Here is a 24,503-nt window from a genome sequence, read left to right on the forward strand (position 1 = left end):
TTTTTCCAAATCTGACATGGCATATTTAGTAGGATATCTAGCTAACTTGATAAATTATTTTAGCCTTGCTCCATGGAACTTATAGTTTCGAGCATCAACACCATTTTAATCTCTGTGAAAAAGCATGTCACCTTTTGGCTTGACCATACAGCAGTAAATCAGAAATCTTGGCTGGTAAAATCATTGACCTGTGAGTGCAGTAAACATTTATGAACAAGTGTAGAATCACCAGTGAAGCCAATACTAAGTGTAGTGGCACTGAAAATATTTATTATTCTGCTACCATTATACTGAACAAGTGTGGTATTCAGATAAGATGTATATGATCTGTTAATTTAGGAATTCATTTTGTGCTTTATAACAAGTGCATGAGTTCTATGGAATCATTCAAATTCACTTGCTTATAAAGGTATTAGTTGGAATTCTGCAACAAATGTTAAAAAATAGTACAGTAGATTCATCTATACTTAGTTTCAAATTTAACCAATAGATACCAGGTTTTGTATTAGCTTGGATCCTTGAAGTTTTGGTTTTCCCAACTTTCATGTAACTTACTCATCATAACTGTTGAATATGCTTTTACTTAAGAGTCTTTGTATATTCTTAAAATTTAGAATAAATATCTGTGTTAATATGGACTATATAATTTTATAAAATGTAATATATATAAAACTATGATATATATTTATATAATTAACAAATAGAATAGCTGTCTCTAAATTGTCACATTTGTCTCACATTTAGTTTATGCTGATGCTGTTTACTAATGTTGTTATATTCATGTTCATGTATTTGTTCGTACCACAAACATTTGTCATTACTTGTAGGCTTACCACGTATCAGTATGAGGCTGTGTTATGTAGGTCTGAGATATAAAAACAAAAAAACAAAAAATGAACAAATAAAAACAAAAACCTACTGTAGAAAGTGATCAAATGGTAAAAGAGAGGAAAAACAGACCTAGTTCAGAGAATGATGACTCGCCTCTGTGAAAGTCAGAGGAAGCAGAACGGAGGTCCTGCTATCTGAACTAGGCCTTGAAGCCTGAGTGAGGCTGCACATGAAAGCATGAGAGAAAACATTCGAGAGAGCCAGGGCGGCAGGCTCAGCGTCAGAGGGGAAAGTCCGTCGTGTATGGGCAGGATAGTTCACTGAGGCCAGACTGCAAGGCAGGTGGCTTGATGGAGCAGCAGGAAGAGGCCTTCTTCAGTAAGCTGGGGCCTGGTTTCGGGAAGACCTTCAATTCCTAACTAGGTTTGGACCATAGGTGATGAGGCAAAGAGATGTTTTTTCAGCAGGGGCAAGAAATAAATGAGCAGAGCAGCGTTAGAAAGATGATGTTGCTAAAAATGTGGGAGATAAATTAATGAGCTGGAAAAGATTAGAGGTGGGAGGTCAATTAGGAAGCTGTCGCCCAAGGGTAAGGGCTCACAGCAGTCATGGAAATGCTGGGGAAAGGAAGCTGTCCCTGGAGATGTGAAGGGGGAGAGAGACTGACGAGACTGACACTGAATGAGGACGGAGCAGGGAGAAGGAGCCAGAGCAACTCTGGGGGCGCTGGAGTGACAGTGGCGGTGCACTGCTGGGGCTCGGGGAATTATCTACCCCAGGGAGTAGGAGGGAGTTCTTGGTGGTAGAAACCGGGGCCCCAGGGAGAGGTGTCCTGGAAGCCAGCAGGCTCTCACAAGCCGCATGTACAGTGGTTAAAGAGGTAAGCACTGAGGGGAGAAGGACTCTGGTCTGACCCAGAGGCAAAGACATTGGTGGCCTTCCTGAAGAGGAGGGGCAGTAGGAGAGAGGGCTGCAGAGACTAGAAATAAATGGAAGACAGAAAATGACTGGTAGCAAATCTAACAAAATGGTGATCAGTGGGTGAGAGACCAAGGAAGAGGGAGAGAAGAAAGAGAAGTGTCTGAAGAGGTTGATACTTTGGGTAGGGAATGATTGAGTCTGCGGGGTCCTAAAGGCAGCCCAAGGAGATCAAAACACAGGATAAAACCACTCTTTAAAATTCTCTCAAATGTGTCTGACTGATTTCAAATAGAACTGTAAGCAGATTATTTTCATATGGGATTTCTTTCTAAATTATATAATTAATATATTACAGAAAATTAGGAAAACACAAGAAAGCATATAAAGGAAAATAACCACATAAAATCCTTTGTCTCAGAGAGAACTGCTGTTAACATACATTTCCTTTTCGTCTCTATTCATATATATACATTAATAAAAAATATGCTTTGTTGTGACAGGGACATGGTTTTGTGAAAAATAAGTAAATAAAAACCAAACAAACAGGAAGTTAGTGTCCAATAGACTGAGTTTCAAATTACAGTTCCACCACTAACTAGATGTGTGACCTGGGACAAGTTCATGGTCCTCTGGCTCAGCTTCTGCACCTGTAGAATGAGACTGCTTAGCAATTAGCATTGTTCCAGAGGAGATGGTGCCCAAGATGCATTTACCTGGCCCAGGGGCAGTCACACAATATAAGTGTGATCAATTAAATCATAGTTCTGTGCAATTCTGTATTTTACTTTGCTCCTGCATTACATGCATTTTCGATCTTTTTTTTTAAACAAACTCTTTGTGAATCTTATTTTAGTGATTACATTCTATTCCATTATACAGATGTGGCCAAAAGTTAACTCTTCTCTATAAGGTTTATATTGCTTTTGAATTTTTCCTTTGAAGAGAAAAATCCTTTCAGATAGCATCTTTGTGCATAACACAGATATGTTTTCTTTTAATCCCAATTTCCTCCTAGGTTTAGAAGTGGAAAGTATTGGTTAAAGAATTGGGACCCTTTTCATCACTTTATCTTAGGGATCGGTTTTCCAAAGAGTTGTATCAATTTATATTCCCACTTGCACACATATTCCGGTGATTCTTCTCCATCTCAGTGACAAAGGGGGGGAGGATCAGGAATACAGCTAGCTGGTGGGTTTAGTTTCCTCTAAAAAACTCTTGGCTATAATTGATATGATCTTCTCCTCCATTCTTTCCTGTGCACTTAGCGTTATCATCAGCTTGAAATAAAGAAAAAACTGGAGACCTTAGCTAGAAAGGAGCGAATTCAGAGATTTAAGGTAAGGAGCTACACAATTCTCTTTTACTTCATAATATTATTTTATGAGTTTAAAAGTCAGTAGTGGTATTATTGAAGTATTCTGAGGCACTTTACTTCGAGGTAACTCAGGTGAAGTCAGGTGATGGTTTCACCAAGACTATATCTTGGCCATTTTATTTCAGAAAATCTTGGCAAAAGAGGAGCTTCTTGTGCAAAATAAATTTTATAAGGTACAAACCTTTCAAAGGAAACATGAAAACATTCTTTTCAAGTTTAAAATTTTGCTTTTGTCTTTCTTCGATTGATATGCAATAAATGCCAGAGGATTCTTGTTTTTTGTCTTAAAAAGCTGAAATAGATGATTTTCCCAGAGTGGTGGAAAATGGATTCTAAAAATTATCCAATGGCACATTTTCATGCAAACATGACCCTTGAAAATAGATGGCAGGGAAGATCTATTTGGCAAACAAAAGCATAAGATTTTAAACATTCTGAACAAGACATTTAAAAATCCTTTTTTCCATTTTTGTATTTGATATCCCTTCTCTGAAGCAAACTTACAAAACATATAAATTTGAATCAGGAGGATAAGAGATTCAATTAAGCATGTTTGAAAAGCTTCAGTTTAGGTTGACAGTTTTATTAGATTTCTTGAGCGACTCAAATTCACATTATTCTTTATTTTCTGTGTCATATCACAAATGTGGGGCTTAAGACACATTTCACAGGCTGAGGACTATTTGTAAAGCTTTGGTAGAATAACCTTCCATATAAGACAGTCATATTTCCCTCTTGCCTGATAGACTCAAATCTATCTAATCTTGGTCAAAAGATAATCTTGTTAGCAAAGTCTTAAATAACAGCAGATAGGGGGCACCCGGGTGGCTCAGCCGGTTAAGCATCTGGCTTCGGCTCAGGTCATGATCTCACTGTTTGTGAGTTCAAGCCCCACGTTGGGCTCTGTGCTGACAGCTCCAAGCCTGGAACCTGCTTCAGATTCTGTGTCTCCCTCTCTCTCTGCATCTCTCTCACTCATGCTCTCTCTCTCTGTCTCTCAAAAATAAATAAACATTAAAAATATTTTGAAAATCAATAGTAGCAGATAGGTCCGTTATTCAAGATCAGAAAGGTTGGTGTGTAGAGATCTGTGGTTAAATCAACTATGCTAATGCTGTCCTGCATCGAGAACTGAGTTACAGATTCTCTGACTTACTGCTGAAATGCTCATGGAGAAGAATGGTCACTGCTTGCAGCAGTGTGTGGCTCACTCTCACCCAGCTTGCCAGACACACAGGCATGCTCCAACAGTGGCAGAAATTCCTGATGGACACTCCAGTTCCTCCCTATATGATTTGTATTTATAATCATTTTCACTTTATAGCTGTACTTGGTGAAAGACCTATGATTTAGCCTCCTTTTATGTAACATGCATCTCTCTTGCTTGGGGCATGGTTTAAGTATCTTTTTAGGATAGAAAAGTAGTACTTGCTGGTAATCTTTACTAATCAGGGCTGTGGAGAGCATTGCGCTTCTTGTAGTGATCTGCGTAAAGCGGGTTAATAAATATCATTATGGTTAAAATTCAGGATGCACTGTATCCATTGCTATTTCTTTGAGTACAGCTGTTACTTCCAACCCAGGGGACTGAAATTCCTGCCTCTCACTACCACACCCAATGCCCCAGTACAGCCATGAAACTTGTTCTGACTGTCATAGACTTTTGAAGGAACACTTTTTTTTTTTAAATGTTTATTTTGAGAGAGAGAGAGTGAGAGCCAGCACAGGAGAGGCAAAGAGAGGGAGAGAGAAAGAGTCCCAAGCCAACTCAGTACAGAGCCAGTACATGGGGCTCAATCTCATGAGTATGATATGATGACCTGACCCCAAATCAAGAGTTGGCTGCTTAACCGACTGGGCCAACAAGGCACCCCAAAAGGAACATTATCAAAAGTAATGAGAAAGGACTTCTTTAATAATATATTATCTCTTACCTGTCAGGCAATAACCTAACCTAGAGTACTAATTATGCATCAACTTGTAAAATCACTTCCTTATTCTAGGGAGAATCCACAAGATGGTCTATAGAAAATAACATGCCGTTCCTGTCCCCCCATCCCCCAGTTGGCCCAAAGGCTAACCGCGGGCATAGTGTTCTGGTTGACGAAGGACATTCCAGTCCAATGACACTGGTAAGTCATATTAAACACTCTGTCATGTACCATCCCAACTCATTTATAATTTCCAATTACTCTCAGAAAGAATTCTTTCCATTTGTCTGTATAATTCTCTGAATACTGCTGAATGACAATGTGGTTTTGTATCTGTTCAACTGTCTTTACTGAATGTTTAGTTATAATCAATATCACCCCCTGTCAAATTATTTTGAAAGAGAGTGCAAGTAGAGGAGGGGCAGAGAGACTGAGAGAGAGAGAATCCCAAACAGGCTCTGCACTGCCAGCACAGAGCCTGATGCAGGGCTTGAACTCAGGAACTGTGCCATCAGACCTGAGCCAAAGTCAGATGCTTAACCGACTGAGCCAGCAAGGTACCCCATAGATTAGTTTCCTTAAAGTGCAGATTATTTATGTTACTTACATACCCGAATGCCTTTACTGGCTCTGTGGCATGTTTAGAAAAACCTAGATTCTTTCACCTGACATTTAAAATCTTAAGCCCTATGACCTCAATTTAGCCAACTCAATATTTCCCCTCATGATTACCCTTTAACACCCTACAATGCAGCAAGATTGTGGAATCGTGAGTCATTCCACATATGTTCTATATTTTCTGACCTCTGGGTTTTGTCTTCCTGTTCCCTCCACTCTCACCTTACCTGTAAAACTTATTTATGTACACAAATTCAATCATACTGTATAGCATGACGGGCCATATACTTATGTTTGTGCTTCTTTTATCAAAAGCACGTACACACTTTCTAACAAAAATAATTAAATATACAGAGATTCTGTTTATTTATTCATTCCAGTTTGATTAACTTATAATATAGAGATGATATTTGCTTGAAGGAAGGTAAGGTAGCTTGAAGCAATATAGATACAGGAAAAGATTTGCAAAATATTTGCTGGAGGTTGGTGGTTTAAGTTGTAAATGAATTGCTTGATCACATCTTTATTCTTGCTTTGTGTGGCCTAATATATTTCCTTGTTAGCGTGAACATTTTTTGGGATTGCACAATATTTATAGAGAAATTGCAAAACTTTCACAGATTGTTGAAGTAGGTTCATCACATATAGTGTTAAGCTTTGACATTTTTCAAAGGTAAATATGTTTTGACATTTCCCGATGAACAGCTCAAGTTATGAAAAGCAAACGTTTTCCCTTTGTTGATACCATATTTCCAAGCTTCATTTAAATGTATACGTACACAAATACTCCTTTTTTTTTTGAATGGCAAATTCACTAAGCTCTCAAAAGCTTAACCTGGTTGAAACAAACGAAACAATCAAGTGCTGTTTTCTATCTTCCCACCTGTTTCAGAGAGGAAAAAAACCCTTGAAAGGCTTTCTTTTCAATTTTCCAGCTGAACACCCTCAATAAGTAGTTTATGATACATCCAGGAGATCTTAATGTGGCAGGAGTGAGAAAGTAATTTAAAAATTACAGGAAATACTAACACCAGCTCTTCGGAAGCCTTTCTATCTGATCAGCCACAGTTCTTCACTTGGTCACCCTCCCATGGTGCAAGAGCACCACTGGGGATGCCTATTGTGATCTCAGATTTGTAGTTCCCATTTTACAGAAATTCAGATCTTCCTTTTCATCCTTGGGTGCATATCCTTTAAATTTGACTCCTGACCTCCATGTGCCATTGAGATGGAGATAATCCTTTTGGGATATGGCCATTGATTTTTCTTTTAACTTTCTTGAAGAAAGAACGGAAGCATCCAGTGAATAGTTATTACACTTGGTCACTAATTGAACCTAAACTTTCAGAGTAGCATATAGGCTTTTAGCTGCACTATTCCCATTAAAACTGTGGAAAGCCATTCAACTAATTCTGCACAAGCTTGGGAAATTCACCCCCAGAGATCTTCTACTAAGAATTAGAAATGCTCAGCTAAGCTGTGTAATCACCAGGTAGTCAATTTCAATTCACATTCTGGTACAGTTGTGAAAATGTTAAGCTACAGTGCCATATTTATTCCAGGAAAATATATTACAAACAGTTTCAAATATAGCAAATTTAAGGTGGCTTCTGATGTGAACTACAACAGTTTGTAGCTCACAGCTGTTAGTTGAATGATGCAGATTTGTTTTTAGAGATAAATGTTATCAGTTAAACATTTGACTGCCATATTCATCTAACTGAATGATATCTGTATGCAAATGGGGGAAATAAAATTTAGAGCACAGAAGCCAATAGATCATGTTCTAGTTTATAGTAACCTGCTTTCCTGAATTCCTACATTCGATTTTCAATGTGTTTGTGTTCAGTTGAATTATTTGACAAGACAGAGTCTTAGGCATATTTGTTTTACAGAGTGTTAAAGAATTCTTTTGGATGATATGATTTCCTTGTTCAGAAACCTCTAGTGTGATGTATCTTTGTGGGTTTAAAGACATTTTATCTTTTGGCTCATAGAGCCTTGTGTCCTATTTCTTTAAATCGAATGTTGTCTAGGTCAATCCACTAAGGATTCTGTATAGGTCAGGAAATAGGTTTGTGTGCAGAGACACAAGATGACAGTGACTTAAACATAAGGATGCCCTCCCCACTGAACACACTTATGTGAGTTTCACTGTTGGGCTCATCTCTACAGTATGAGCTCATCAAAAGCTCGGACTCTTACTGTGTCATTGATCTGCCAAACTTAGTGTGTTGTTTTCATATACAAAAGCCAGGATGGACTATCACCATGTGAATATTTCAGTCGGAGGGGAGGGGATAAAGGGAAAGTGGCAGCACAGTTCTTCAAAAGGCATGATCTAGAGGTTTCGCGTATCACTTCTGCTCACATCTTGTTGGCCAAATCTGAGGCATACATCTATAGAGTTGCAAGAGATGCGGGGAAATGTAGTTTTTATTTATGATAACCTTGCTTCCTGATAAAAAGTCTATGACTAGTGAAGAAAGAAAAACAGATACTGGGAAATATTATTTTTGATGCCCTTCCCATGTCTGTCTCACAAGTGGCTTTCTACTTACTTGGATGTTCAGAGTTATCATTCTTCTTCTCTGCTCATCCATTTTCTTCTCTTGCTCATACATTTGGATAAAACGCCTCTGTAAAAACTTGAATTTGTCCTAATCTCATTGGTTTATTCCAAATAACATTTAGTTTTAAGTCCTGTTAGTTCTTAGATATTCAGTTACTGTTGCTATTGTCTCTGTGGCAGTGCTTGTGTGGTTTATTTGGCACTAATTGTCTTGTGTTGATGTTAAAAATCACTTTTTAATTCCCTCATAGTGGGTGCCTATAGTTGGAATCCAGTGAATGTTGACCTAACAAAATCCGATTTAGTGACATATGACATTCTTGTAAAATGACACTCAGACCAAATTGTTGTGGTAGGAGCTGCCTCATCATCATTTTTTTATGTATTTACACAACACTTTTCCAGAGTTGAATATTTGTTATTCGCTGTTCTTAAGCCTCAATCATGAGTCATTTATATACCATCCTTCTAACTCTCTTGCCCAAATATACATGTACTATTCTTAACAAGTTGCTACCTTTTTGTTTTAATAAGATTATAGAGCCAAAAACCTTGTTTTTTCTCTTTGAAACATTACTGATCTTTATACGAAACTTACAGTGTTCTGTCAGTGACACAAAAAGCATTTCTGATGCTTTATACCTACACTTTTTGTATTCTTTATAGTAAATTCTTGATTAGAAAATGCGTCAGTCGGGGTCTCAGCAGGAAACAGATGGCTCACACAAATAGGGTAATTAGGAAGAGTTTAATGAAGAAACTATTTACAAAGATGCCAGCAGGGTTAAGGAAAGCCAACTGGGGATGTTAAGCATGCTGGGGTCAGCACGATGGGAAACCACAGCACCTAGACCAGAGGGACAGAGGGAAGGACTGGGTGCCAGCAGCAGCAGACGGGACTTGTCGGCTAGGGGAGGACTGCCTGACAGGAGCTGTGGACTTAGCTGACCCGTCACAACCTTTGGTGGGAAAAGTCCAGGAGAATTAAGATCCTAACCTCTTGCTCCTGTCTTTTGATCTCCTTCCAGTGCCTATCATTGGCCAAATCCAACTGGAATCCTGAGATTAGTTGGTGAAGTCAGTAAAGAAATGACTCCCAGAGGGCAGAGCAGGGCAGAGAAAGCAGAAGAGGGGCAAATGGAAAAGATCCAGCCTGGAAAACCTCTCCATTTTTACACAGTGTTTTCCAGTTGCTGGTTACTGATTTTAATTTTTGCTTTCCTGATATTTCAAGAGAGAAGTTGAATAAATGGTAATGCATTATAGTTAAGCATCCGCCTTTTCTCTTTTTGAATCATATTGTCTGCTTTTACTTCAGCACCATTCTTAAGATGTAAAGGACTCACAGTAGTTTATGTTGAAAACATTTAAATGGAAATGAGTCCATTCCAATCATATCTCTTTAGATCTCTAAAATAGGAACATTATTCAAGGTAACATTTAATTGAGCAAAGCCATTTAGGTATTGTCAGCAAGTTTACAAAATGAATAAAATACAGGAACCAAGCAGAGAACATCTCCTTTGTCTAGAATACTTTATAATTGTGGCATTTAGTTATGTAGAGGACTTCCACACCATATGTTTTAACAAATACTTTGGGTCATAAGGCTATGTATAATGGAAGGACATAATTAAAGTTTAATCTGTTCAGTAAAAAGGCACCATTAATTACTCTAGGCAATTTGTTGGGTTATTAATTGGTTCTGGAAACATGTCAAGATACTAATTTAAATGGAACTTTTTTCCCTAATTGTCTAGACAGCCCCTCGACCATACACTGCCCCAGGAAATATGCAGCCTCCAATTCGACTAAAGCCTCTTCCCAGTAATCCTGCAGTAGGAACTGTTCCAAAGATAACTTCGGGGTCCAGATCGAAAACCTCATTGCTGGAAAATGAAGCTCCATTTCCCATTGGGGTAAATGTTACTTCTTCAAGAAATATCTTTTTATTCTTCATTAGAATATTAGATTACCAAGGTTTTGAGATACAAAGATTCAATTAATCTACTCAGTGAAATTAATTTGTGCACTTACTAAGCATTTACTATGTACTTCTATTTAATTATATTTTACTCTAACTGGAAGGCCTATGATTTCTGTGCTTTTAAGCAAAAAGAGTAGGGAATAGTCTTGTAATAATATAAGGTCACCTTTTATTAATTTGAATGGTTGTATAAAAAACAAAAAGAAACTTTTTATAGTCAGGTATATGACTTCTATCAGAACAGACCCAGTGTTGACTGATTCTAAATTTTAAATGCATGAAACCTAGAAAATGAAACTTTCCAAGAATAGGCTTACATTTGCATGCTGACTTACTTTACCATCAGTGTATGAAATTGCTTCAAGTTTGACTCTGGAGAAAGTTGGATACAGAAGAAAAAGAATGTCCATCTTTAAAAAATGGTGAATTAATCACACATAGGAGCTTGACTTTGCTTCCTTTTCAAGGTTATGTCTCTGGTAATTTGAACTTATTTTAACAACACTCAGAAGGGAGATGTGGTAAACATAAAATATGAGTTACTTAAGCAGGGAGGAATAATTAGAACATTCAGTAATTAGGGAGGGTATCCTTTGTATTTCCAACATGAAGAAGAAACATTTGCCAGCTTAAGAAAAAAATCTGTGTCGTGAGTTCAGTTGTCACTGTGTTCAAATAAGTGAGTTTAGTTCCATTTCTTATTAGGAAACATAAGACATGTAAAATTAAGACATTATTTTTCTTTTTTTGAAATTAAGATTTTTTTCATCCTGAACTGATAACCTTGATACTAAGAAATTAATTCAGACAAGTAAATGATTGTTTCATAATAAAGGTATAAATATAACTCTAAAAACAATATTTTGTCCATTTAATATGCATTTCAGCTTATGAAGTACTTTTCCCAAACCTTATTTTAGTGAATTTAATAGTTGTTTCTAGAAAACAGGAGAAATTAAACCAAGAGTGGTAGCACTCTGTGTAGGGAATAGTGCTTAGGGCTAGGCAAAAGCTTGTGAGTTCATAAGTTGATCAAACTGACCCTCTAGGGTCAGCTAGAAAGCCTAGAGATTTCTTGTTTCAGCTAGTCTCCAGGTACGGTCAGGTCCTGAGAGATTGTCTCAGGTTAACTAAAATAATAAAGAACAAGTTCATTTGTCTCCTTTAGTAAACCAAAATAGGGAGCCAAATCAAAATCAAGGTCTTTAATTCGCCAGATATCAGATCATCAAAGCTGTAGAAGTAGGGCATTACTCCCCTGTAGACAGACCTACATGGGAAGCCAGATCGCAATGAGAAGGTTGCCTAGTGAGCATGGAATCAGAATGATGGTATATAGGGAAATGGAATCAGGTTAAAATGACTTGTTGTACCTATCTCATCTTAGGAATGGGCTTGCCAAAGATACCAGAAAACTCAAAGGCCTTTGGCTAAAATCCTGTGTATCTTCCCAGGATAATTTTGCCATTAAGACTGGAAATATTTAAAGTCTAAGAGGTGGGATTTTTCCCTCCCCCAGATAGTGCTGGGATATACTTTATACTTTCCACATTTGCCAAGGTGATTGTATTTTTTCCTAAGCTCCTATACTTTGGTAGACACATTTTCCTGTTAGATATGTAAATACTATCAGTCAAGTAATATTCAAGTTCTGCTGGCTAGGGAGGGATTTTTTTTTTTTTTTTGTCTTCAGGTTGATTTTTTATCTCTGCTCTGAGCCACTGGATGGATTTATTAATTAAATCTGCATAAAGCCTTAGGTTTTTCTGTTTTCAAGGGATATGAGCGAGGGATAGGCATTTAGTGGTAGCTTATTTAGGCTGAGAAGATTGAGATCTATTCCTTGTTAATTTAAACTAGCTAAACTTATACTTTTAGTAAATATTTATTGGACACTTCTCTAGGCATTGATGACAAATCAATTATCAAAGCAGACAAAAGTCTCTAACTTATTGGAGTTTATACTGTAATATACACATGCAAATTCTACTGCCCAAAAATACAAGTAGTTTTTTGGATGGCTTTGATGATGAAGATGATTTAATATAAAATCAGACTAGAAATTTCTCAAGAACAGTAGTCTGTATGATTGCTGAGTATGTAGTGAGTACCTACTAAATTCTTATGTCTTAAAGAGTTTCATGAGACTATTTACAAAGATGCTGGAATTCTCAAAGTTATGCATATGGGAATTGTTTGAAGGGGAAATAGGCATAAGCAAGTTTCTAAGCATCAAGAGTGAGGATCTTTGATTTAGGCCAAAACAGTTTGGTCAAAGACAGGTGGTTAAGAGGCAACTAGGTAAAAATAGTGACTTGATTGAAAATGATTATCCTTAGAATGAGAGTTTCTCATACACTATTGATAAATATAGAAATTGGTACAAATATTTGTGAAGACAGTGGGAATATCAGTATTTTAAGTGAATATGCTCAAGCATTTTTATATATAGGAATTTATTTTAGGAATATACACATATGTGGAAAGAAGTAGGTTCAAGAATATTTAATATATTTTCAATAGTGAATAATTGAAGACACCTAACAATTTAGTAGAATGTTGTTTAAAAATATTACAGTTTATTAAAACATTTTAAACCAAAAAATAGGGTAAACTTATCTGTACCAGCATGGAAAGATGTCCAAGACACTTTGGGCTAAAAAAGCAAGGTAAAGAATGACATATTACTTTTTTAAAAATTCACTAAACAATTTCCAAATGAGGCATACAATTGACTGATAACTACTTAGGAAAAAGAAAAAAACCAAAGCCTCAAAGTTTGGATTCATTGTTCTTATTTTATTGTTATTATTTTTACTTAATTTATATTTGTTATACAATACCAATGCACACCATCACAGAAAAATCATAAAATGTAAGAAAAGAAAAATGAGAACATAAGTTACACCCCCAAATTCAACTATTTAACAATTCTAAATTTCTTGGTGACTATGTAAATCCCTTTATGTTCACATAAGTGTTGCTTTCAATCAAAATATGAACTATATGTGCCTTTATCATGCTTTTACTTATTTAGTAATGAGAAATGTTTGTAGAATGACTCCCCTTTCCTAACAATAAGTGTTCATTATAATTAAGCATCTCAAAGAATATATCGACTAAAAAAAACCATACCAAATAAATTGCTATAAAATGGATTAAAGTGATTAAAGATGCCTTAAATTGTGGGAAACTCCCTCAAATACACAACAATGACCAATTTATAAAAACTCAGACTTGAATATACTTGAAAATGTGATATAATTATTGGTTATATCTTTGGTGCTCTTTAATTTTTGATTGATAAATTTTTGCAAATAATACAAAGATATATAAGATGGAAAATGATATGCCCCAATAATCCAAATCCCCAAAGGCAACCCTTAGTTCAAAGTCTTCTTGTCATCCTTGATTTTATCAAAATCCACATACAAATTATTTAAAAGAACTGTGTGATCACATTGCATGGACCTTTTTATGTCATGATGAATAGATTCATACTGTTTTTTTGAAGCCTGGTGAGAATCTATTACAAAGACAAAAAAAAATTTTTTAATTAAATATTCTATTGTTGGACTTGATAGTTCAGCTAAATTTGGGGTGTGTGTGTGTGTCCTTATACACATTTACATCAATGTATTGTGCAGTTATCTTAGTAGGATTTATTCCTACAAGTTGAATTTCTAGGAAAAAATAAGCTGAGCATAGACTTTGGGTCAGAGTCTGCACTTGGTTCCTAGCTATTGTGTTATCAAGGAATATAATAACACCTGGATGGGTTAAAAATCAATGTGAAAAAAGTAGTAATAAAATACTGCTATTAAGTGGACCATTTAACCCTGCTTCAAAGTACAATACTCCTAACTCCGTGACTTTAAATTGTTTAATTGCACTGGGTCCCCATAGATTTAATGGATTGTTGAAGAAAAATGCCAAAGTACTTTGAAAATGCCATTACTGTGTGTTTCACTTAAAAATATACTTAAATAAGGTTAAAAATTATGATAATTTAACTTGCTGTAGATATTACAAAACACCGCTTTTCAATAAACACATGAAATGTTTTCAGTTTGCCTATTGATGTCATTATGTTTACATGCAATGTAAATCATACAGCCTTGTCTCTAATTTTGGACTACACTGGTCACTACTTCTTTTTTACTGGTTGTTATGTCATGAAATGTGATTACAGGGCAAGAAGGCAGTGATGAAGTTCAAGAACTCCATGGACAGTTCACAGGGAGTGAATCGCTATCAACTTCCAGATATCAACAATTACATGATGCCTATTCCTCCTTCACCGCCTCCCCACAGAGCAAAAATCACAAGAGAAAGTAGACTTGAATCATGGAGAAGGAGAAGATTTCGTCCAACCACTGCTCCAAATGGCTTGGAGCCTCTCTTTACCAGGGTGAATATGGAATCAAGTTTTCTTATATTAATTTAGTGCAGATTACATTGTGCTTTTAAATATCTAGATGTATAGTAAAAATGAATCTAGAGAAGTCAAATGCAAAATACTTTGCAAAAATAAATATAATAATTTTATAAATGTAACTGTAAGCTTGAATGAATCTGAAATCAGATACTTGAGTAGTTTGGTTCAGTAACTAATTTAGCACAATTAGTAAAAAAAAAAAATCCAGTAAATCTTGTGGTCAAATTTAGTTTGTACTGTGCCCATTTCTAAATTATTTATTTCCTTTAATTTCCCCATTCAATCAAAAGTGTTTTAACATTTAATTTGTGAAAATTCAGGGACTTAAGTATACCAAAAAACATTACATGCCACATAAAGTACCTTATTTTAATAAGTTTCCTTTTAATGATTTTTGGGAAAATACCATATAATATTTTCTTTCAATGTTCTTTGAAAATAGTAGAGCTTGTTTACTCATTTTCTTAAAATATTGATAAAAAAAAAAGTAGCACTAAGGCCAGTTAGACTTTATGGGACCCTTTATAGGACAAAGGCAAAAGATCTCTTAATTTTTATTGTGTAAATACACAACTAATGAAAATTATATGTAACTTCTGTGATTATTAATAGATAGGTAGGTCTACCTTTCACTGATGGAGAATATGGGAATGAAGTTCCAATTTGCACCCAGACTGTGTCCTGACTCTTCTAAACCATCCTCACTCCAGCATTCCTTATTGACCTCATTCCATAACTCAATCTCACAGCTCTCTTCATCAATAACCTCAAAATATTGGGACCGTCTTCCTTGCACTTGCCCAAATTTTCTCCTTTCCATTTTCCCCAGTATTCTTCCTTTGTTATGGTTTCTGACAGAACTTTGTATTCCTCATGTCAGAGGTCCACTGCCCTCAATTGTATGTTTTTCTATGGCCTGTCATTCTCCTCTCCAATTAGGATTTTCCTCCTCCCTGTAACATACATCTGTCTCTCAGCATGCCCTGGCTTTCCACGGAGGAACCAGATCCTCTCATCAGGTGCTATAGCCCCAGATTCATCTTCTCTACTCCTGCAAAGTCCTCTGAAGAGTAGTTGACTGTCACTTTAGTCTGACAAACAACCAGAGACAGCTCAGCCCAACAACAAAGGTTGATTTCTATCTCTCTTTTTTTTCATTTTAACAGTTTTTATTTAAATTCATATATAAGATTACTTTATTCCTGTATCTCTTCAATAGTTTCTTCCTTATATCTGCCCTTTTCCTTTCCTGCTTGTCAAGGTTTGACTTTACGTCCAAGAATCTCTTTGCGGTCTTTGTCCACGTTTAGTCTAGGCCAAGGTGAATGCCTACCTTCTCTTGCTGTACTTGCTCAGTTCACATGCCCTATTTCTTCTGGTAAACCTGGACTGCTTTGCCAGTCTGTTGACCTTTGTAGTGTCCTCTATACTTCCCATCCTTTCGGAGGGACATGGATGGAATGTTGTCCTTCGGTCTCAGCTCTTAGGAAATGGAGCTTCATTTTGACTGCTGTCTCTTCACAGAAGGGAAGAACAGGGTTTATTTCTTGTTCACATTATTGTCTGTTATTGGTCATCTGCAATTTTGGGACCCAGACTGGAGGAACAGTCCCTGTCTGGGGTATGTTGCCTTCATGGACAACAGAACCATGGAATGTTTTTAAGATTCCTCTCAGCGGTGAAACATGTCGCTTCTACTTGAATTCCACTGCCAAAGCCTGACAGCGGTGGAAGAGGAAGTATCCTCCTCCCACTGAGAGATGCAGTGAATATTTGGACCAATAATAAAATCTACATTTACTAACTTACCTCTGAACTATACATACTGACCTTGGTCCCCCTGCACTAAGCCAGCAAACGTGTGCTCTGGAAGGCTGTGGCCTCTAGTTAGTGAGAACAGTGAGTTCCTCATGATATTTACATGCTGGCAGCATTTGACTTTCTGATGTTAAAATATATTACAGGGATAAGCTCACCCACTCATATTTTTATTTTTTAAATGGTTTAAATATCTTATAAACTATAGGAACACATTAAATCTCTATGTGCAAGCTAAATAACAATAATCAAGTAAAGACCCATGTACACATCACTGTTTCTTAGCAAAGAAAAGCACTGCTGTCATCCTCTGAGCCCCCATTTCCTGCCCCATCACATCCCCTACTGCTTCCCAGAGTAACCATCATACCAACTTCTTTGTTAATGGGGTCCTGTTTGGTTTTTTTTTGGAGTTCTTTGATTTAGATGCATGAAACTTCAGAAATAAGCTTAAATCTACCATTGTTATGAAAGAACAATATTTACAGGAGAAGCTGAATGGAGTCTTTGGGTCAAAGTCCAAGTTTGCTTCTTTGATAGTTTTAAGAGCCTCTTCTGGAGAGGTCAGAGAGGCCAGGTCATGAGAGTTTCCCAGGGAGATGGGGCTAACCAGGGTCAGGGCGTCTAGGCAAGTCCAAGTGTGGGCCAGCCACCGAGTGGGCTGGGCTTCTGAGGCTGGGCACGGAGGAGAGAACAGGGACTTTTCCACCCGGTGGCCATGGCAAGTGAAGCGCAAATAAGCATGTAAGCCGGCTTCCCCTGGGCTTTCTGAACTGGGGTTAGCAAAACGGCATGGTGTCAGCGGGCACCCTGGCTTCCACAGACCTTAGCATGTCCGTCTTTTGAGTTACAGGGTTTTAGCCTGACTTGGCCTTCTGTTTTGTTTCCAAACTTCTATTTTCTCTACTTGGAATCTCTATTTGGGAAATGCTGGAGCTACTAGACTGAAGCTCTAATATTCTTAGCTTTTCTCTCCTATTTTCTTGTTCTTTTTTTGTTGTTGTTGTTCTACTTAACAGGAGATTTCTTCAATTTTATCTTACACACATTCTACTGAGTTTTTTCTTTTAGTGCCTTATTTTAATTCTAAGAACTCCCTTTCTGTTCACTGAATGTTACTGCTTTTTTCTTTTTTCTTTTCGTTTCTCTCCTTTTCTTTCTTTTTGTTCCCTTCCTTCCTTCCTATCTTCTTCCTTCCTTCCTTCCTTTCCTTCTTTTGAGAGAGAGAGAGAGTCTACATGCAGGGGAGGGGCAGCAAATGAAAGAGGGAAAGAGAATCTTAAGCAGGCTCCACACCCAGTGCAGAGCCCAATGTGGGGGTCAATCTTATCATGAGATCATGATGTGAGCTGAAATCAAGAGTCAGAGACTTAAATGACTGAACCATGCAGGTGCCCCCACTCAATGTTACTTTTAAAAAGCATCTTGATCAATGGGGTGCTTGGCTGTTTTAATCAGTTAAGTATCTGGCTCTTGATGTTGGCTCAGATCATAGTATCTTGGTTGCATGATTGAGCCCTGGGGCAGGCTCCATGCTGACATTCTCTCTCTGCCCCACCCTGCTTGTGCTCTCTTTCTCTCTCAAAATAAGTAAATAAGGTTTAAAAAAAATCAATATAAAGCATCATGCTCTATGATTTTGATTCTTTGGTATTTGTGGAGACTTTTTTGTGGGCTAATATATGTTCAGTTTTTGTAAAGAAAGTGAATCTCTTAATGTTGGGAATAGAATTCTATAAATGTCCAGTAGATAAGAAATGTTAATTATGTCCTTCCTGTTTTCACACACTTAGCATTCTAAGATATGCTGTCTTAGTTCCTAAGTTCTAGAGATAATTCGTTCTCTGTAATTGTAGACCTGTCAATTTCTCCTTATAATTATGTCAAATTCTGTTTTGTAATATTGAGAATCCCTGGTTTTATGCTCTCAGATTTAGGATTATTCCATTTTACTGGTGAAGTGATTCTTTATGATTAAAAAAATGTTCCTCTTTATCACATTACTTTTAGCCTTAATATCTCCTTTGTCTCACAGTACATATTTTCTTTAGTATTTAACATATGTATTATATGTTATATTATTATATATGTATTATGTATTATATATGTATTATATATGTATATATGTTCATTTTACTTCAGCCTTTTAATATCTTTGAATTTAAACTTTAGGTTTTAAATATATTTATGTAGTATATGGATGCTTTGTGTTTATTTCAATCTGAAGATATCTGTTCCTTTAATAAGTGAGTTTAGTTCTATCACATTTATTTGATGTAGAGGTCTATTTAGACTTACTTCTGCCACCTTTGTTCGTGTTTTCTACTTACCATGAGTTTTCTTTGATGGTAGCATTTTATGCTGTTATCGCCTATTCTCTTGCATCTTCCTTGAGACTCTCCTCCTTTGCCTTCCATGACACTGTACCTTCATCATTCTTTGCCACCTCCTTTTACTTCTCGTCTTGCCTCCTTTGTGACTCTTCTTCATCCTTATTAGCCATCACTGTAAGCTTCAACCTTGACTCTTGTTTTCACATTCAAGACGTAGTCATCTTGCCACATGACTCAGGAGCTTCCTAGATGTCTCCTGGATTTGTCACTAGCTCCTGGGTCTTCAGGTATAGAATAAAATTGGCACAGTGGGCAAAGTCTTGCACTTTTCCTTCAATTTATTTCAATCTAGAAAAGATTTATTTAAGGAAAAGTGGCTCTCATGAGTAGTTTAAACATTAAATTACTCATTTTATGCTTACCACCCTCAAAGCATCCTCCAAATCATCTTAGAAAGAAATAAAAAAGGTGGAAAAGGCAAAGAAATAAGGCTTCTTGGTGACCTGTTCCACTATAAATGTGTAGAACACAGTCCCTGACTTCTGTGATCTGTGTCTCTAGGGGATGATCCATGGAACTAAATGACAGGTGTGATAGATCTTAAAGCCCAGCAAGTTACTACTGTTCCCTGTTGCTTTCTTCCCTTTGTTCCAGGACCAACAGAGCATTTATACTGCTTTTACAGAATCTAGAAGACTAGTTAGGTTTTGCCCTGAGGTTTACCTCACTCATCTCCAGATTTTTATGTTCTCACATGATATTGCTGGTCACTTACTCAATTAAAATATGCATGGTCCCATAAATAGTGTTTATAAATGTGAAAACATAGGCTTTTAAATAAGAAGCTACTTCATCATTATGGTTATTAATTTTAAAAAACCAAATAATTTTTTATTGTTTATATGATTTGTGAAATAGAGGACAAAGAGCTTTTCCAGGCATGAACTAGTCTGGACTTTCTCTGTATCTGATCTCTATATCCCCACCTCCTACACGCCCCGCCCCATGGGCCCTGTGCAATTACTGGTAGGTTCTACTGCCCCTCAGATTTGACACGGTTAAACCAGCTTCTCCATTCAGTTGACACATCTCATAAAGCATAACCTTTTCCCCAGTTCTTTGGGCCCAAATCTAGGATTCCTTCTTCTGTCTTCATCACACATCAGTTAATTGCTAAGTCCTCCAGATCAGAGATGTCCAAGAGAAATATAATGCAAGGCCACATGTGCACTTTTAATGTCTCATAACTATGCCAAAAAGGATAAAAAGAAATATGTGAGATTAATTTTATTAACATATTTTGTTTAATTAAATATATTCAACATATTGTCATTTGAACATATAATCAGTATGAGTTTTAATGAGCATTGTACAATGTTTTTCATACCATGTCTCTGAGATTCTGTAAGCATTTTATATTTATGGTACATCTCACACAAATGAGATACCTTTCAAATTCCCAACTGTCAAATGTGGTAAGTGGCTGCTGTCTCAGGCTGCACATCTCTAGCACATGGAAGATGGCTCATGTGTCTGATAACACCCTTTCCATCCTCAGTGCCACATTCCTGGGTCAGGGGTTGGCAATTTCAGTCTTCATAGGGCTGTTGGAGTCATCTGCATACTTACATTATTTCTTTAAGTCAACAAATAGCTCAAGTTAGCTCTTATCAATAGTGATTGGCACTGTGCTCAGTGCTGAGTAGAGCCAAATCCTTATTCTCAGAAGGATTGCAGTTTAGCAAGGGAGACAGAAATATCTACCAACCATGACACATCTTGGTGAGGTGTAATCATAGTGGTATAAATAAACTACAATGAAGGAAAGACTAGCTTTGAGGATATTGAAGAGTGTTTCAGAGAGAAGGTGGTATTTGAAATGGGCTTTGAAAGAAGAGGAGAAAGTGAGCAGATAGACACAAGAAGCAGAGGGTAAAAGGCAGAAGGGGAAGTAAGAGCAAGCTGGGTCCCTTTCAGTACTGACAGATTCTACATAATGCAATTAAATAAAACTTGATAGAATGGTTCCCAACACACTCCTCTCCTGATTAAAACCTTCACCAGCTTCTTTCCTAATGGAAGCAGGTATGTTCTTCTGCTTCGTTGTTTTAAAATGTAAGTTTTATGATTACTCAGGTATGTTGAGATTTATAGATCAGCAGATGATAGCCATTGAAAGGACACTTTGTCACTTATAGTTCCCAAAAGGAAGGGGTGTGCCATGTACGATAGTCAGGGTTATAATGTTTGACCATATATCTGGGCATTGTGGCCCAGGCAAGCTGACAGATAAAACTAACCATCACATAAGTCATGAAGGGACACACAAAGCAGTGCTGGTCAGGAGACTGGGGCAGCGGTGGGAAGGGTGGGAGGAAAACATGGGCAAGAGCCTGTGTTTTGGTTTTTGAGAGAAGGAACAGGAAAGATGGGACAGCAGGTTTAGGATTAAGTAGTATGCATAATTTGGGCAGGCTCTGGGGTGTGCAGGCTATCCAGAGTTGTCTGGTGCCTGGAGGAGGGAATTCTAAGGGCATAGAATATTGGCCCAGACTTTACGAGCCAGATCTCAGAAGTAGGGGTAAGGTGGATGTGAGCTCTGGATTGGTTAATCTGTACATGAAAAGCATACACTCAGGCAAGTCATTTACCATCTTTAGGAATTAGTCTTGGGGGGGAAGTAGTTTCCCCAAAGTCAGTAAGGCTCCAGATGTCAAAACGTCAGAATTAAAAGGTACGCTTATACACTGGCATTCAAGGGCTCTCATATTTTGACTCCTTTCCAGCTTTCTGCTCCCATCCAAGCCAAACTGAACTACTCCCTGGACCCTCAACTGGTTGGTCCACTACTTCCCCACCTCTGGTCTGTGCTTTTATCTATTATTACTTTCTGCCTGATACTCCCTTTTAAATCATCTATATAATTTTCTTATTTAATTACCTTTGCTAGCTTTTAATAAAATAAAATGTTTATGTTTATATTCAATAATGACAGCAATGATTTTACCTTCTATGTGATGGACCTTTAGCATGTTCCAGGAGCTTTGCTCAGTGTTTTACATACATTTTCTCATTTGATACACACAATAAACTCAGAAAAGAGATGAGATAATTTCTCCGTAGTAAAGATGAGGAAACCGAGGCAAGAAAGATTAAATAATCTGGCCGTCATCACATAACTAGTCAGTTGCATAATAAGTGTGCACACTTAGCAGACTGACGTGAGTCTGCATTTGTAAACCTCAAATCCAAATTATATAGAATAAATTTACCAGTCTTTTTCTCTCAAATCCTTGAGATACTAATCACAATTGGTCAGGTGCCTCTTCAATGCAGAGATGTTCTTTTTCTACAAACTGCCTGTGAGTTCTGGAGATATTAGAAAGATGTTATGAAACTCACCTTTTCCAGCCCTATGAGAGGTTTTGTGTTCTGTGGTGATCGCCGTACATCCTAACAGGATCGATCCCGTCTCTTCCTCTCTCTCTCCAAAAGATTTTGTGGCTCAGTCAGTGGAGCATTTGCCTCTTGATTTCAGCTCAGGTCTGGGTGCCTGGGTGGCTCAGTTGGTTAAGCGCCTGGCTTCTGGCTTTGGCTCAGGTCATGATCTCACGGTTTGTGGGTTCGAACCCTTGTTGGGCTCTGTGCTGACAACTAGCCAGAGCCTGTAGCCTGCTTTGGATTCTGTGTCTCCCTCTCTCTCTGACCCTCCCTTGCTCGTGCTGTCTCTCTCTGTCTCTCAAAAATAAAAACATTAAAAAAAATTTTTTTTTAATTTAGATTTCAGCTCAGGTCATGATCCCAAGGTCATTGGATCAAGCACCAGGTTGGGCTCTACACTGAGCATGGCCCTGCTTGGGATTCTTATTCTTTCTTTTTGTGCCCCTCTCCCTCACTTGTGCACTTTCTCTCTTTCTCTGTCTCTCTAAAATTAAAAAAAAAGTTTCTGTTACTTTTCTTATGTCCCTTATATATTCTGCTTAGTATCAATATTCATGTGCTTTTATTATTTGTCCCCGATTATGAAGCTCATTGAGGTCAGGCCTTTGATTTCACCTCCATTTAATCAAGTGTTTATTGATTTTGTGTTCATAAAGAGGTATTACTTTATTATCCAAACAAAAATTAAATTCTGTCGCTTATGGAAATATTATGGAAATAAATTATGCCTTTCAGACATAGATCCCTTTTCTTTAACACAAATAAAACCTAACAAATGTTAGCTTTGCTAGAGAGATTGTACATTTCCATTGTTTGACCTACTTAAAAAAATTTTTTTTAAATTTCCATTCTAGTCAATGAATTGTCTTGGTGTTTTTTTATTCTTGGTTTTCCTCACCAGTGGACTCAGATTTGAGAATGAAAAGGAAAGCATCGGCATGATTTTAATATAGGGTAACTCAACATATTTCACATAGGCTTGATTTATTTCAGGCACTTTCCTTTAAAGAATGTTTTCACTTAAAATTAACATTGCAGTTTGGTAACTACATTACTAAAAAAGACTTTAAAAACAGTGCAAAAGCCAGCCCAACAGTCAAAATCCCTTAAGGGCTGGCACTGCTGGATGAAACAAAAGAGAAAAAGAACCCGGGCTGCCTGTGGTGGGTCCTCAGCAGCTGGAGTTTCAGGGCAGACCTTGTAAACTTTCCAGACCTTCTCACCAAAAGCAAAATGCAGCCAGATCATTTCTGCCTCTTAGCAGACTACTGAATGTGCTCTGTTGAGGGAGAGGAGGGAGGGAGGGCTCATGTGTCAACCCTGCCTCCTCAAAATCTGGAGCTCTCATACCTCCAGAAGGATTGAGGCATTGGGGGGCATGTCAGGAATAAGCAGCAGACATGCGTTATAGTGGTAAGAAAAATGGGCAAGAGGAGAGGGAAAAGAGGAAGCATAATGAAAGCCAAGGAGGGAGGAGGAGAGAACAAGGAAACACTAGCTTGAGGAGAAAGAGAAAGAGAGGAACAAATGAATATTGTGAGAAGAGGTTTCCCTTATAACCAGCTGCTTCTTGAATCCTTAGGGCGTGAACATCAGCACTCTCTTACTCGACTCACTTTGGAATTTTCTCTCCCTAAGACCTGAATCAGAGCCACCATGCAGACTGCCTGTTACTCCTTATCCAGGCTTTGAATCCATCTTTGTCAGGGCTTAGTTACCAAAGGTGTTGTTTAACAGGCCCCCATGAATCCGTTTTCATGTTGTAGTAACTATCGAGTTCCTATAAATGCAGAAAGCTTCTGATTTAGGGCAGGGTCAACCTACTGTAGCTTTTGTCTCAACAAAGCACAGAATGTGGAACCCCTAATTGTTCCATGGCCGTGTCCAGTCAGATCAATGTTTATTAGGCCCTTGCTAGGTGTCCGCACTGACACGACACCAGGGGCATAAGATACTGTCCTTATCTACTTACAGTGAGAGTAATACAAGGAAATGATTTCACTGCCATATGGAGATTAAAAACATGCTGGTTGTGTTTGGGCCACTACAGTTGGTGCAGGTGCTGGGCCTTTAAAGGTATCAAAAGAAATTGTAAATAGTTGAGAAATAGTAGGAGTTGAGAATATAAGACTTTTTTTTTTGTTGTTATTTGAGGAATGTTGGACCTTATCCCATGGATATTGGGAATTGTTGAGGGACTTCAAGCAAGAGAATCACATGATCTATTTAGTGACAATAG

General features: G+C 37.4%; 1 protein-coding gene across 1 annotated transcript in view; it reads left to right on the top strand.

Annotated features, from left to right (window-relative positions):
• Positions 1–24,503, top strand: part of ERICH3 (glutamate rich 3) — a 105,109-nt gene that overhangs the window by 28,907 nt on the left and 51,699 nt on the right. The window contains 4 exon segments of the mRNA XM_029945814.1: positions 3,018–3,089; positions 5,131–5,259; positions 10,008–10,166; positions 14,427–14,645. Coding sequence (XP_029801674.1) covers positions 3,018–3,089; positions 5,131–5,259; positions 10,008–10,166; positions 14,427–14,645 — 579 coding nt within the window.

This window comes from Suricata suricatta, chromosome 8 (assembly GCF_006229205.1).
Source record: "Suricata suricatta isolate VVHF042 chromosome 8, meerkat_22Aug2017_6uvM2_HiC, whole genome shotgun sequence".
NCBI classification, from domain to species: Eukaryota; Metazoa; Chordata; class Mammalia; order Carnivora; family Herpestidae; genus Suricata; species Suricata suricatta.